General features: G+C 32.1%; 2 protein-coding genes across 2 annotated transcripts in view; one reads left to right on the forward strand and one right to left on the reverse strand.

The window, feature by feature from the left end:
- The window catches only part of LOC110112757 (protein VASCULAR ASSOCIATED DEATH 1, chloroplastic), a gene marked incomplete in the record, with an annotated part of 39918 nt that extends 33192 nt beyond the window's left edge, over positions 1–6726 (forward strand). Inside the window, 4 exon segments of the mRNA XM_020845070.2 lie at positions 4896–4957; positions 5057–5096; positions 5183–5484; positions 6190–6726. Of these exon segments, the coding sequence (XP_020700729.2) occupies positions 4896–4957; positions 5057–5096; positions 5183–5484; positions 6190–6426 (641 nt within the window).
- Positions 6727–10400: 3674 nt separating this feature from the next.
- Positions 10401–11200, reverse strand: LOC110112761. Its single transcript, XM_028693625.1, has one exon. It carries the CDS (start codon positions 10888–10890, stop codon positions 10519–10521), a length of 372 nt encoding a protein of 123 aa, XP_028549458.1. The 5' UTR covers positions 10891–11200; the 3' UTR covers positions 10401–10518.
- Between the last annotated feature and the right edge of the window lie 5527 nt (positions 11201–16727).

The raw sequence follows: 16727 nt of genomic DNA on the forward strand, positions 1-16727 counted from the left end.
GTTTTAAATTAAACTTCGTTTGTTAAACCACAACAAGGGGCTGATATATTGTCATTATTAGTTGGCTTCTTGCAAGCATGAGCTAGAATTACTTCATAACTATATAAATTTGTAATTTAGTTACTGATTTCCCATAACAAGGGATTCGGGTTTTATGTTTGCCCAATTATTCATCTCTCTCAAATTAAAATTATTGTTCTAATGCAGGCACTTAAGGAATAATCTCCTTAATTCTAGTAATCAGATTTTTTGTCCCTCTTATTATGTTGTAAAATTTCTATCGTCATGGTTGTGGGAGTAAGATTATTCTCTCAAAATTCCACTACCCCATTAGTGTTAGGCATAGATCACTTCACTAAAGTCACATCTCAATTTCGATACTAACACACCTATGCTTGTGATATTGTTGACCTCAATACTTGCTCTACGAATCATTTAAACCAAACTTGAAAAATATGATGACCAACGAACACGTCATTGCACAAGCTAGCTTGAAACGTATCATGTGTATCAAAATTTATTCGAACATCACTCGTTTCACAAAATGGATTGCGCTCATGTATTTGAAGCATCAAGAAATATCAGAAAAGACACCTATATTGTTCGAGTTATTGCGCGAGAAAATTCCGTAAAATTTACTTGTAGGCAAGGCAATGACATAAATTCAATTGGAATAAGGAGGCTTCACAAGAAGGGATCATTACACAAATAACTTATTTCAAAATATTAAAAATAATTAATTAACATAATTTAATATTAAAATCAATATTATTATTATAAAAGATTAAAATATTACCAAAAAAAAAAAAAAAGATTATCCCACTACCCAAACACTCTATTATTTCAAGCCCTAATGCATCACATGCTCCCATCTTGATCTTTCAGATGCCTTTCTTCTACTTATCTTTTTGCTTAGATGCAATTATCTCTCATCAATCTATTCCTCATAATTACTGCATATGAAAGCCGTCATCCACTTCGCTCTTTCTCTTTGCTCCCTGATGAATGAACCCCCACTCTAACTCTTGTGACTCTCCCACACATGGAAGCTCTATACTTTTGATTTCCCTATGTTGCTCTCTATAAGGCCCCAACTATTCATCGACAATCTCTCTCAGATTCTCCAAATCTAACTTCTCCATCACCTTAGATGTTATCTCCTCCCTCTCTCCTCTCCTTTGAAACTCCTAAGCCACAACCCTTGACTACTGCTCAAACTCCACTTGCATGCATACTCACTCATTATCTCAACCCTACTTAGCCTCTCACACATTCTTTCTCACCCGCTCAACTAAATAACCCATGGTCTACTTGCCTTTGTTTCTCACTTCTCCCCTTTCACATCTCTTGTTTTCATGAACTCATCTCCTGCTACCACTAGAACCACAAACCCTCACCTCCTTTGGCTAATGACTCCCCTTTGATCATTGGCAATTCCAACCCAACTTGCTGGCCAACTTTCACTCTCTTTTTTCCCTCTCTTTTTCCCCCTCCATTTATCTCTCTCTATCTCTGTTGCTCTCTCCCTGTTTCTCTTTTTATCTCTAGAAAAAGTGGGTAAATAGACCGAAAAAAAAGAAAAAAAAAAGGAAAGAAAAGGAGGAAAAGAAACCAAAGGAAAAAAAGCAAATTCAGTATGCATTGATTTTTGCACAAATTCCTTGTCATGTCATAGTCGCACACACGAAAGTATAATGCAAAATAAGCCCTCGACCCAACATTCAAGTAAATGTGTCATTCCCGATGCAACTGGGAAATGACATTGTGCTTAAGTATACTCATGTAGGTGACCTATACATGCCTTCCATGCTTGCATTTCTTAGCTTGGTGGGGAGAAGGCCCATGTGCAACTTTTTTTATCCGATAGGGAAAGAAAACTCTCTTCTTTAAAAATAAGTACTTTTACCCATCTTTTTTTATGCAGCGGGAAAATTGTGTTATAAATTTTTGTGCAGGTTCAAAGACCCCTACACACCTTTCTTTGCATTACATGGTAGAAGATTGTAGTGTTTTACATCACCAATACACACTCTTCTTAATGTAGTGAGTAAAACCAGCGCTCCCCCCAATGCCTTCTACAATGGGGAGATGTCATAAGGCTGTTGAAATTTACACATGCAGTGCCCAACATAATAAAATTAAAATAAGTCATATGGTCATGAATAGAATAATGAATGAGTGAAATATACAATTGCAAAAAATGAGAATAGAATCGCAAACTAAAAATAAATTTAAACACATAATGGAATTAAAATTAAACTTACAAGAACTTAGTAACTCTCCTAAGAGCGCAAAAAAAAAAAACATTCCCCCTACATTTAGACTTTCAATACTATGGACTAAATGAGAATGGGGTGAAAAAGAACTAAGCACAACTCTCCTATTTATAAAAGAAAGGTTGATCCCCTATAGAGCATACTTCAATAACATATAATCCTTGTGCAAACAAAATTATGATATATTAAAAGATGTGATAAATTCCAACTCATTAAATTTGCAACCAAATCTGTAACATGGTTATGTAAGTAGATAGAATGCAACATCTAAAGCTCAAAATGAAAGATTTCATGTATCTCAATGATAAAATACTCATGCAAATAGTTAAACCTGGATAATTTTTTAAATCAAATGTCTGCATGTGCTCCAATAAATGTCTTAAATACTAAAACTTAAAGTCAGAGTATGTTGTGCGGATTAAAAATAAGTTTAACTTAAATTCACCTTGGTTTGAGAACCGTGCAACTGCTTATAAAGAAATAATAAATAAAATGCAATCATTTTGAAACTTTTTTCAAACTCTTTTTTTAATATCAAAATTCTTAATGTTGTATAATTCTCTCAAGCAAGTTGCTATGCTTAAAGGACAAGATCATAAATTCCACATTTAAAATTTACCTTCATTTCCAAGTACCAGAGCTGATAATACTTGAGCCCCATGACACTTTTATGCAAATAATTTCCAAATTAACTAAAGTGATGCAAACATGCAAACCCAATCCTTTACAAGTAAATAAGCATAGTCAATAATGTTTAAAGAAATCAAATGCAGTCGTTCAAATACCCTTGTGATGGGCATGGTCCATCACATATCATAACAAAAGGGTTTCATTTTCAAAATAAAGCTCTCAAATTACAAATGCAAATTCTTCCAACAATCTATCCCGACGATTGTCATAGTGATAAAAAATCTCAACTGGAGCGAACTCTATGGTTAAAATGCTCGTAAATTTCAAAGTAAATTATTTGAGCTCATTTATAAAAAAAATTTGAAAATTAAAAAGTAAAATTCTAACAATGTTTAAGTCAAATTATCATTCTAAGCTTAAAGGAACCATCTACTCTTTAAAATAGTACGACTAGAGTGCAAATTTTAAGATAACTTAAACTCATAAATAACTAATATCATATTATGCATACCTCTATAATCACTCTCAAAAATCTCATGCCGTCTTTTGATGGGTGGTTTTGCTATTAAATATCATCACAAAAGTATAGTTACGATTGGGGCCCTCTTATGAGATGGTTTGTCGCAAAATGAAACCATTAAATTAAGATCACAGTGAAATTCCACAAGTTTCTTAATAGCTCAATACCCTAAGGTAATGAAAATTAGATTTACGCAGTACTAACATACATATGAGAGAGCATAGCATGCATCACTAAAATATTTAAATAAACTTAATGTGAAAAAATAAAGAAAAAATGTGATGGCGATAAAAATATTAAAGAATTGCTGAAAAATTTAAAAAAAATACTCAACATTTAACATTCAACAAAAAAAAAATTATATGCAAATAAAAGTTGGGTTAAATCTCAAAATGACCTCTCAACTATTTGTATTAGCCAATTTAGTCCCATAGTGTCACATTTCATCAATATAGTCCCCAAATGATACAAAATTGATCCAAAATGGGTCACAAGGGACATTTTGGATCAATTTTATATGGTCAAATGCCTAAATTGGGATCAATTGTGTATCACAATTTTTATATTAGGAAATATTTTTGAATTAATTTGTACAGTCAAAGGACTAAATTAATAAAATATAGTATTCTCAAACAAAATTTGCCACATGAATAAATATATTCAAGGGACTATTTTGGGATTTAATCGAAAATCCGCCCCCATGGTATTCCTTTCCTTCAATACTTATACCATTGCTAGAAGATCCGCCTTAACAAAATTCTTTCTCAACAGAAGATACAACACTGAAGATCGGCTTCACCTAATGATATTGTCAAATGTCAATGATGGAGGAAGATAGATGATTCGACTACTGATTTAGATTGATAATCAGAAGACAGGGAAAATCGGATACTTGGAGATCCATTTCAACCTAATAATGGGAAAATAGTGAAACTCAAAGACTCTAAGATGGTTTTCAAATCAGTAGGGATGAAGAGCATAGTGCAGTAAAGATTGATTTCTTCAGTCTCTTACGAACCTCCCTATGGAGGAAAAATCAAACTATCAAAGAGTTGGAGCGTGCCCTAGGCTAAGTAATTAAATGCGCATGGTATATTAGAACCTGAGGCGGCCTTATTAGAACCTGGGTTTGTTGAACCTTGATAATTTCAGCTTATTTAAATTCAAGCCACATTAGGGCTGGGCTAACCCATTTGGCATCCCTAATTCTAAGCAGTTCTCATAGAGTTAATATGTCATTAGCAAGAAATTTAACGAATAATGAAAATTTTCTAATCACCTAAAAGGAGCTGTAGTGAGTCATGATTGTTTTCAACTAATTTCTGTGGAGAGTGAGCCCTAAGGACTTGTATTTATCTTTTTCCTCCCTGAAACTTGATGGCTTGATGCCTCGGTAAAGAGTTTAAATGTTTTACTCATTGTAAACAGTGTAGTAATCTTAGATTGTAATTTCGCTGTTTTTTTTGCAGGAAAGATAGAGCAATCAACGAAAGAAGAGTGCCGTGAGGTTTATGGTATATGGATCCAGAATGTATTGTTTTATCCTGTTTCAACCATTTTTCCTGCCTTCGCATTCTATGTTGCTTTCCCTTGTAAAAATAGCATTTATTGACTGCTTAATTTTGTCCAGGCACATGAACTATTGAAGCAGAAAGTTGGGAACCAGGAAGGTCTGATGTTGCAACAATAATTATTGAAATTTTTTTGATATATTTTCCTTTCTTAACTGGATTATGCACCTCTTTTTTGTCTGTAGGTTCTTTAGATATATATACAGTTCAGGGTAGTGATCTCAGATCACATATTTCAGAACTAGAGGAAACATCCGAAGTGCTTCCTCAAGCTACATCTGCAGATATGCAGCAAACTCTGCATCATCCAGAAAATTTTACTTCACTGATTGAAAATGCGGTTCAAGAAAGATCTATATGGTCCCATTGTGGATCATCTATTATAAGAGAAGCATGGGTGGCCTTCATGTCATATCTCAAGCATGATAGTCATCTACCGCTTCTACTAGGTATTATAGGATTGGTTGCAATGCTGATCCTAATGCAGGTATTATAGCTTTTTACCATTAAATGCAAATTTGGTATCTATGAAGAGAATGATTAGTTCATTTACCATTATTATGTTGTGATATATCATTCTTTCCGAAATTTCTAGAAGAACTGCTAAATATTTCACATATTTTGACTACAGTTTGATGTCCAAGATACTGCAAAATAATATTTGAAATTTATTATGACAAAAGAATACACACAAGCACATCTGCATCTTGTTATTTGTCATTCTACTTTTTTAAAAAAAAAAAAGTGATTTTTCTTTGGTATTATAATTGTAGTAGATATTGTTGACGTTGAGAAGAGCATACATTCTTTGCATGTTATAAGTGTCGTAGAAGAAGCTTGCACTTGTTGATAATTTAGATTATTAGTGCAGTCCTAAGGCCTCATTTAAGACGGCTTAATTTTGCATTTTTTGTTTCGAAGTAGTAAAGTTATTTTTTATTTGATGTTTGTATGTGACATTTCTATAAAATTGCTTTTTACGGTACTTCATTTTTTACCATTTTCAAAAGCTTTTTAGTATTGACGTCTCCATTAGAAACCTCCATTCTCTCAAACAATTTGTTTTTTTAAACTACCTTTTACAAAATTCATCGGATAACCAAATGAAGCCTAAGTTACATCAACATTCTTTATTTACCAATGCTTTCCTTAACATTTTCCTTAGCAATATTTTTTTCTATGTTGTTTGCAGATGAGTATTATTGTACTACTGACTAGGGTACCTGAAGTTCATCTTGTTACGCAAGGCAGTTCCATTGATGAACTTGGAAATTATAGAAAAGAGAACGTAGAATGGATTGAAAAGCGTTTTAACTACCTAAAAGAAGAAATGGCTATGGTCGAAACTAGACTGGAAGTGATGCGACATGAACATGCAATATTGAAGATGCATCTCCAAAACTTAGAGCGGGTGAAGCACAAATCATGAAAGTACTGAACTTTGCAAGCAAGTTTACGATGCTGCCATGCTGATACAAAATTGCAATTGTATAAATTACATGTTTTTTATAACAAGATAAAAATGTAATTATTTCGACAATCAAATATTTGTTTCCTTTCTGTGATGAGTATAAGCTGTATGGGGATGTAACAAGAGCTTGATATAGGAAACAATCATTTTTCCAAGCAATATTTCAATTGTAGGCATTCGAAAACAATTGTATACTGGATTGCAAGGGCTGCTTAATCTGCAATTTTAAGTGAAATGTGCTGTTATATGAAGGTAACATATTTAGGCTTCGTTCGACATGATTTTCTTATTATTTTTTGAAGCAGTTTTTTAGTATAAATTTATTTTAGTTTAAGAAATTTTTGAACTAAAAAATTATTTTAGAAAGCAACAAGAAAACTGTCCCAAACAAAACCTTAGTGTGATTTCCTGACATCACGAAGTTCTTCAAAGCCAAAAGAGTTTTGACGATTCAAATGGGTTGAAATCTTTCTCCATCTTTTGATATTCATTTGAATTATTTTGTGTGTTCCTCTTTCAAGATTAGCACTTTGCCTCAACATAGTTGTTTTTTATTGCATTTTTATTTTGTCTCCTTGTGTGTGCGCGCGCCTTGATTTGATTCAAGTCTTGCTTTCTCTTTCCCAACACCCTCTCACTATTTTAGAGAATTTGATGCAAGGATTTAAACCTCAATAACATTGAATAGAAAGATATGTTCCATGTGTTAATGTAAGGGTAAAATCAGCCTTTCTTCTGAGGGTGGGCACATAAAATTGTGAGTGCATAATTATATATATATAATTGAAAAAAATTAGAATTTAAGCATCTATAATTATTAAAGGTGAGCAAAATAATTAAAATATTTATTCTTCTTAAAAAAATAAATTTTCAAGGTGATCTGAATATTTCCCTCGCTTAGTTCATTGTGACTGGATGACTTCAACATCCATATTGTGATTTGTGATTGCTTTAATAGGTCCTATCCCAATTGAGGAGGTGATATTTCATCCTTTTAAATCACATTTAATCGAATTAAACATCTTAACTAATAATTAATTATTAATTTACTAAGATACTTAAACGATAATTTATATTCAGATATGTTAAATCAAAAACAAAAGAAAATATCAATTAATCTAAGATAATAAAATTTTAATCTATTGATATTAATTATAAAGATTATTAATTAACAAAAACTTTTTAACAATTCAAATTTTTTAGATTAAATTATAGTTACTTGAGACAAATATCCAAACTAATCATTATTAATAGTTTATAAAACTAATAACACATTATAATTTTTATTTAATCAAATTAAATTACAAGTAATGTTAATTTGTTTAACTTAATATTTTAAATTGATTAATATTAATTACAAAGATTAATTTAATTTTTTATTACCTATATTATTTTCTTATTTTTAATTAGTATATCTTATTAAATAGCCTCTCTTTCTCGCTCAACTTTTTAAAGCCCTCAACAACAAAGAAGTCAAGAAGTCACAACTGGAACTTGTTGGAGAAGACATCAACAAAATCTATTTTTGCGTCCAGGAATATTCGCGGAGATAAATAAATATAAAGTTTAGCGTCTTATCATTACATGAAGATCCAGCACACATACAGATAAAAGAGTAGAGGTATAGTGTTCATAAGAGGCACTAAGATTTTTACATGAAAAACCCTAAAAAAGAGGGGGAAAACCCACAGGGCCTAATCTAATTTGAATGAATCCACTAATATTTGCAATTGATTATCTTATGGGGAAGGCCTTCTCGATGTAGCCAATGTACATTATATAGAGTGCATTAGATAGTGGGAGTTGGAAGAATCAGTGTTTACATGTTTGTTTGGTCGGCAGCACCATAGTCGATGAGCGATGTAGATCAAAAAGAATGTATACAGGCGACTGTGATCTGAAAGTTCATAATCAAGTGACGAAGGTCGGAAAGGTCATAGTCAGGCGACGGTGGTCAGATGGAATGTATTCGGCTTGCGAATTATCAAAAAAACCTTAGTTAGGCAAAGATGGTTGAAAGGACTGTAGACGACGAGCGACGGTGGTCAGAAAGATCATTATATAACAACGGATGTCAAAAGAACTGTAGTCGACGAACGACGATGGTCACAAAGATTGTTGTCTGATGACGAAGATCAAAATGATTGTTGTATGACAATGGAAGTCAGATGGACCGTAGTCGGCAGGCGACGGTGATTAAAAAGACCATTGTTTGGGAACAAAAATCATAAGCACTGTTGTATGGAGACACCGGGACAGAGGTCAAAAGAATTGTAGTAGACAGGCAACGGTGGTCAAAAGAACAGATGTCTAGTGACGATGGTAAAAAGGACAAATGTATGGTGACGAATGTCAAAAGGACAATAGTCTGTCGGTGACGGTGGTCAGAAAGACCATAGTTTGGCAACGATGGTTGGTAGGACCAACAACACAATGGTCGGGTGTAAATTCAGTGTTAGATGGTGGCCGGGCGTAAGTCCAACAACAGATGGTGGCCGGGCAAAATTATGCGACTATCGGTGGTAGGGCGATGATTGAGGAGGAGCTTAGTGGCAAGAGATCTCAAATTTCTCTTCCTCTCCTCTCTTTCCTTTTCTTCCCCCTTTGCTCTCCCTCTCCCCAATGAAGAATGAGTGGTTATTTATAATTTTTTGAGAGTGGCATGGCTAGTAAATAGAAAAAAATATCAAAGGCATGTTGGGAGTATTTTGAATGAACGGTCGATATCGACTCCCTTGATCATTGATCATTATCAAGTATTTGAATGTCTTAATGATATTAAAATTTTGCAATATTAAGCTCGTTGGATTCTTCTCATCGAGCCGCTCGATTTGATTTGACTATTAGTATGTCACATTTTAAAGTCGTTTGGTCATTCAATTTATGGTTAGAACTTTCCAAATGTGTTTCAAGTTTTGAATTAGGTCAAATTTGGTATCATTGGACTCGTCTTTTTGAGAGGTTCGATTCAACTATAGGTTTGCTAGAATTAGAGTTCATATGGCCATGAATTTAATTTTGGAAGTTTTCAATACGAATTTGCCTCGAGATTCGTGTTCAATTAAAATAACTTTTTGATGATATATCAACAGCGATTAGTGAGGAAGAAGAATTCATGCAACTTACGAGTATGTTAAATCCGCCCAATACTAAACTTTACTAATTCTAAAATTTAAGGTAGAAAAAGCCTACGACAATATTTAAAATGTTGTAGGATTTAAAAATCATTTTAACAAGTTAGCAAGATATATGCTAAATCCTGCCTAAATCCTATGAACAAACAGTACCTTAGTACAATATAAAAAAAGTTATTACAAAAAAAAATTATCTTGAAACTAAAAAAATATATTATTTAATGCAATTCTTAATTATTATAGTTAACTAAAATCAATCTTGGTTATGTAAAGAAAGACAAAAAAATATTCATGAACACTAAAATCTAACAGTTAAATAAGTACATTATCTTTTTTTAATTAAAATTCTTAAATCTTCTGAACTTGAAATATATGGGGAAAAAAAGGCTTTTTTTTTTACATATGAGTATTATAAAATATACAAGAGATTAATTTGCTAAAGAGCAAAATTCATGAATAATTGACTCTACATGATAGAAAGAATTCTATGATACTTATGAAATTTTTTTTTGGGTAAATTTGGGCTTAGCCCGATACTTATGAAATTAAAGGCATGATAAAGTAATAGTAGATATGAAAAGCTCTAATGTGAATAAAATTTTGTTGAAGAATATAGGTGAGTATTAGTGAAAACAACCAATAAAAATAAGAGCTTGCATTCCACAGAAAATGAAAAAAGTAGAAGTTTGTGGCGCACCAAATTGGCTGATAGAAGGGAGAAATTATTCTGTGTGGAATTCGGACAGTAAAGAACCGTTCGAATGTGAGTGCACACAATATTTGTATACACTGTGTATTAAAAAATTAAATTGTGTACAAAATTATACTCAGTATGTACAAATGTTGTGTACACTCACATCAAAACAGTTATTTACAGTCCAGACTCTGCACAAAATAATTTCTTGATAGAATGGCCCTACACATCTCGATGCAGCCAGCGTTCCAGTCTAAGCTGCTTCAATGGAGGCCCAGCATACGGCTTGCTCTTGCGAGGACACATCCATTTCCCAGGAGCATCTTCTTTAATTGCTTCCTCGGCAATACAAACATTGGTTTTCTCTGCTAGAACTCCTCTTGCTGATAAAGGTGTTTCTTTTTCCAAAACAACATTATCATCTTCCAGTTCAATTCTACTTCTCTTCCTATTGACAATCAAGCACTGAGGTTTTGAAATTTCTCCACGCTTCTTTGCGCCATCTCTGTTCCTTGTAGAAATAAAGCCATTTTCGGCCTTCATTTCAACATTTTCTTTTTGTTCTTCATTGCTCCTTCCTCCATGCTTGCTCATCAACTCGCAGTCATGCTTTCTAAGTCCTTCTTCAAATTGCCAAATACCATTTTGATTACTGATATTGTGCAAACTTCCATGGTTTTCCTTCTTGATGATAGGGAAGTATTCGTTTTTCTGAGTTGGACAAAATTTACTTGGCCAAATATCGTTTGTGCCAATTGTTTCGTCCTCAGTGATACTTCTCAACGCTGACTCATGATCAAATGTCAAATAGTTTCTTCCTTCAGGAGCTAAGGAATTCAATTCCAGGGAGTATTCATTCTGTGATGTTTCTTCGGAGAACGAGGGATTCCCATTTCCAACTAGCTTTTCTTCCTAGTATAAACCAAACACTTGTTTTGGTAAGATCCATGGATGGTTTTTCAGAAAAAAAAAATCTAAAATATAATAATAAATGTGCATATAAAAAAGCACAGAATAACAATATAAATTTCAAGAAAAATAAACGATTAGAACTAACCTGGGTTGAAATTGTGCCTTCTTCGGCTGAAGCATTTAAAAGAAGTTCTTTGCTCGCATCTTCAAGCCAATGAAAAGAATCTGAGCAAACTGGAGATTCGTACTCGTAGCTAGAGAACCAGTTCGCAATATCAGGAGGCTCTGAAACAAACAGAAACAAAATTTCGGGTCATTAATTTATCAAAAAAGTCAGAAAAGAAGAGCAAACAAAAGGGATTCGAGCATTAAGAACTAACGGGAAGGTAAAGAGAACGGCAAAGAAGCGTCTTGATCAATCTACAGCAGGCGAAGAATAACTGTTAGCATCAAGGGGCCAAGAATACTGCCTTTCTCTTTCTTCAAGAGAAGATGGAAGAAGCAACTTAACCTGCGTAGCATGAGGGCTCTGCTGAAAGAATTCGCCGGAGGACATGGCAAACGTTGATTGAAACCTCGCAAGTGCTTAGTCAGTCTTTTTCCTTTAGTTTTTGGTTTGTCTGTGGAATTATTTTGAATTGCCCGCGTTGTATTTTTCGCGGGAAACTTTTATAAAACGGAAACGGATCATTTGTCACCATGGGTAAAAAGGTCCGTTGGAGTATTAGCTTTAAATATGTCAACAAAACCAGTGTTGTACGGTCAACTATTGGCAAAATTATTATGTGGGATCATCGGATGTCATTCTAAGGCGAATCAGAACTAATCATATCATTTTTTTTATGTACTAGTATTGTGAACCACTGTGTACTAAATGATATGACACATTCTGATTTGCCTTCGGACGGTCCGGTGAACCCCACAAAATAACTTAAGCCAAGTAAATTTAAGAGAATATTTTCTACGAAAATCTTTATAACTTTGCTCATTTGTGACGGAAAAAATAAAAGAGTTTTCATGTAATTTTTATAACTTTGCTCATTTGAAGCCATAAAATTTGAATTTTCAAATTTTTTGAATTCCATAAAATTTTGATTTTCTTATAAACAAATATATTTAAATTTAAAAAAATTTTAATTATGCTTTCATATTAAGTATTACATAATTTTTATTTAAAAAATGTTATTTACTTAATTAAATCCCCCTTCAAGATCTCTTTGATATTATGTCCTTGTTTCTAATAAGATAGTATAAGCTCTATGAAGTCCCAAATGACCTATTTAAAAATAGATTAATATTGAAGGAGTTTAAGATTTATAATTTTTGTATAAATTCAATAATTAAATAATAAATAGCAAATATGTATTAAAACAGAAAAGTGATTATTCATATGTTTATTAGAGATTTTAATTTATATTAGCAAATAAAAATAAGATAAGCTTTTTTGCCCTTGAAGATTTTAACTAGGGTTATAAGTGAACTAATTCAGCTCACAAGATATCTCTAACTTGACTATTTAAAGAGCTCATGAGTTAAGCTTATCAATGAGGTCTAGCCTATACTAGAGCTAGTGTAACAAATGAGCTCAAGCTCGACTTGACTCGACTCCTAAGCTCATTGTGCCACTCAGATTAACTTAAAATATATTTAAAAGTTAATTTAAATATTTTAAAACCATTTAATAAATAGGTGATATTCAAGTTGAGTTTACTAAGTTAGTGTTAGTGTAGTATCAAACTTCAACTTTTTTCAAAATTAAAAGCATTTCTATATTAGCATACAATATTACTAGTATGAAAAAAAAAATCATTTCTAGCTCAAAAAATCCAAAAATTATCCTCATATCTCAGTTTTCGTACGTCCTTACAATTCAATCTTCCATAAGTTATGTATGTAATAATTGTTGGATTGTTGAATAGGTCATATATGGATGCCAATCAAATACAATGTCTATGTCCAAATAAGCCAAAAGTGAAGGAGTAAGAATAAATGTATGAGATTTAGATATAATTACTATTGGAATTATAAAAATTGTCATGCATATTGTAGAAATTAGAGCCAAGGCTAAAAACATTTAATCGATCAAATCAGGGCTTAAGTTGCTTGTATTAATCAAACAATGCTAAAATAATAGAATAAACAAAATCATTTTCCCCTCGCGATCACACCACATACATGTGAGATTGCATTGAAGTAATAGTTTCTCGCACTAACACTATTTGGATATCCAACAACCCCTTGGATTCCATCGTTTGAAATATATTATAGGTCACATGTACTAGGTGTTGTGCAAGTCATTTTGAAAGCCTCAACTTACTTGGAAGTTCTTACTTATACTTCTTTTGCAACTATGACCAACAATTCACACATCAAAATGATGAATCATTGCCATCAATACACCCATGATACTAATGACTACAATGTGATATATTAGGTTAATTATAAAAAAATTCACTATTGGTTTATAGTATAAGTTACTCAAACCAACCTAAGCTTTTATGGGATAACACATGGGGAATACTTATACAATCCATGCTTATCAAGGAAGATTTTGACATTCATAATTCATTATAGATAAGCATGAAATATTTTCGCTAAAATGATATATCCAAAATTGTAAATAACTCATATTAAGCCAACTTTCAACAAAATAAATATATTATTAGAGATTGGGGATGTGAAACCCCTTAAGTAAAAAAAAGCTAAACTCTTAAACATCAATTTGCCTTTTGGTGTAATTGTTAGAATTTGATTTAAGAAATTTTTGCTATTAAGTGTGCTCATCTCGGAGAAATCTTAGGATGGGTGACTTTCTAGGAAGTTACATCAACATGATAAAATCATGAGGCCCTTAAACGAAAGATGGCAATATCTCAATAGTTAAGAGTTTAGGTTGTCATAAAAGGTATAAGAGCAATACCCAGGCGAAAAGATGAGAACTAAGTGTCATACAAGATAAAGTTTTACGCCATAGGAAACTGCTTGTTTAAACTTATATGGGACAAAATGCTACGGGCCAGGAGTCACAACTTGAAATTGTAGGGGCCACCTCTAGAATCCTATTCACTTGGTGGATGATTCAGGGATAAAAAATTAAAGATATATGGCAAGAACATGAGTTACTTAAGAGGGGAGATTGTGAAATCTCTTAAGTAAAAAGACATTAAACTCTTAAACATCAAGGTGTCTTTTGGTGTAATAGTTGAAATTTAATTTAACTTTGTAGTTAAGTGTGCTCATTTTGAAAATTATGAGATGGGTAACCTCCTGGGACATTATACCAACATAACAAAATCGTGAGACACTTAGATCAAAGCGGGCAATATCTTGATAGTTAAGAGTTTGAGCCATTATAGGAGGAACGTTACAGAACTCTATAAATGATTGTGTTATAAATTATCAATGAAGGGCATATGGATCCTTAATGATGACATGTTATCCCTTGCTAAAAACATACGTGAAATGCACCATTGAAGGATATAAGGTTCATTAATAATATCATGTTGTTATATGTTAGTCTTTGTTTCTTTGCAAAGATGCGTATATTGACCTCTAATAATAGATGTTGTTGCTAATTAATACCAATAGGAGACTTTTTTAATGATGCTATGTCTAGGACTGCAAATGAATTGAGCATTCGATGAACAACACGTGGCTCGATGCCATCAAAGCTCGTTTGTGATCGAATGATTAAGTAGTCAAACAAGTTTGAATATTTTTATAAATACTTAATATTTAAACAAACAAGTTTGAACAACTATGTGTTAAACTAATTTCTGTTTATGAAAAAACACAATTTAAAGCTTGTGAATAGCCTCATCGTGAAGCTCGATAAAAGTTCGATTCGACGGGGTACGTGAATAAGCACAATAAAACTCGATTAATGTTGGATTATAGAAAAATGATAAACATACCAAATATAAATATTTTCATATAATTTAATGGCATAGTAATTATTAAATAAAGAATTTTAAAATTAAGTAAACATTATAGTACATATTAACTAAAATAAATCATAATATCATGTATAACTTAATCACAACTCTCTTTATTTTATAATATTATTTAGTCATATGTGATAAAATATGAGAAAGGCAAGGACTTGTTTGTGACATGTTTGTGAATGAGCTTGTTTAATTGTTTGAAAAATCCTCATTAGATATGTTCACAAACATGCTCATTTGGTAGCTTAAAAATACTATTAGATATGTTTGTGAACTGTCTCGTTTGGTATTTTGAAAACACTCATCATACAACTTCACGAATAAATTTGAGGCAATTGTATTTTAATTGGCCTATAATGTTCGTTTGTTAAGTTAATGAACATGTAGAAGTTGAGCTCATAAATAGTTCGACAAGGCTCGTTTGTTTAAAGCTTGATGAACACAAAATAAATCTAACATGAATCAAACACAAACTCAGTATGAACATCCATTAATTTAAACGAACCAATCTTGAACATGAACATAACAGCTTGAATCGATCTCTAATCGAATTCAAACAAGTTTATAATAAACAAACTCTAACATGAACAAGAACCTGCTCAACTCGACCGGTTCATTTGCAGCTCTATTGGTGTAATTCATTATAGTTGCAAGCAACTTACCATCTCCCATTTTGATGAGCCTTATTAGAGCCATAATATGATGTATCCAATGTTGATATATTTCATTAATTTTTTTTTATTTCAATTTATGATTTAATATTGTCAACACATTTGTGCTAGTAATAGCCATTGCCCTAAATTTTTTTGTCATTATAGCACGTATTTACATATGTTATTGTCTATAATAACAATCATAGCCAACAACTTTAGTTATAGTGCTCCCCAATATTTAAAAAAAAGTTGATATCTTTGAGCTTATCATAGTTTTCACTTTCAAGTTTAACATAGTCATATATATTGTCTATTATAATGTTCATCCTTGAGCTTTTCACTCATTGCTTCTTCATAGCTTATCCACGTCATCATCATCATGCTTGATACAATCACCGCCATTATCTTTTGAATTACAACCATCCTTGCCAAGTCAATCATAATTATTACACATGTGTATGGTTATCGGTGTCACAAACATGGGTGGTAATGAATCAATATGCTCAAGAAGCTACTCATGGCTTGTCTTATTTAAAGTTTGTTCACAATCATTTAATTAACTAATCGAACAAATTTATAAACATTTATAACTACTTGATTAAAAAAATGAAGAATCTTAAATAATTTGGTGCTCTATTCATCTATGATCATGAATAATTTTATGCAAAGTGCATTAATAAGCTAATTAATTAGGGCTTAATAATATATTTATTTAGAATATGATTCTTGAGTCCTCAATTACAAATTTATTAATATGTGATCAAGCAAGAATATTGTTCTTTTCAATATTGGGTTACTTTTATCAATAAGCACAATCCACTTATTTATATTTGTTAAAATACATGCTTATTTAGTGCTAGTTCAATTAAGTATCATCTTTAATCTTAATAGTTTGCTCGTTAATAGGCTCGATAAAACCTTT

Source organism: Dendrobium catenatum, unplaced genomic scaffold, assembly GCF_001605985.2.
Source record: "Dendrobium catenatum unplaced genomic scaffold, ASM160598v2 fragScaff_scaffold_334, whole genome shotgun sequence".
NCBI classification, from domain to species: Eukaryota; Viridiplantae; Streptophyta; class Magnoliopsida; order Asparagales; family Orchidaceae; genus Dendrobium; species Dendrobium catenatum.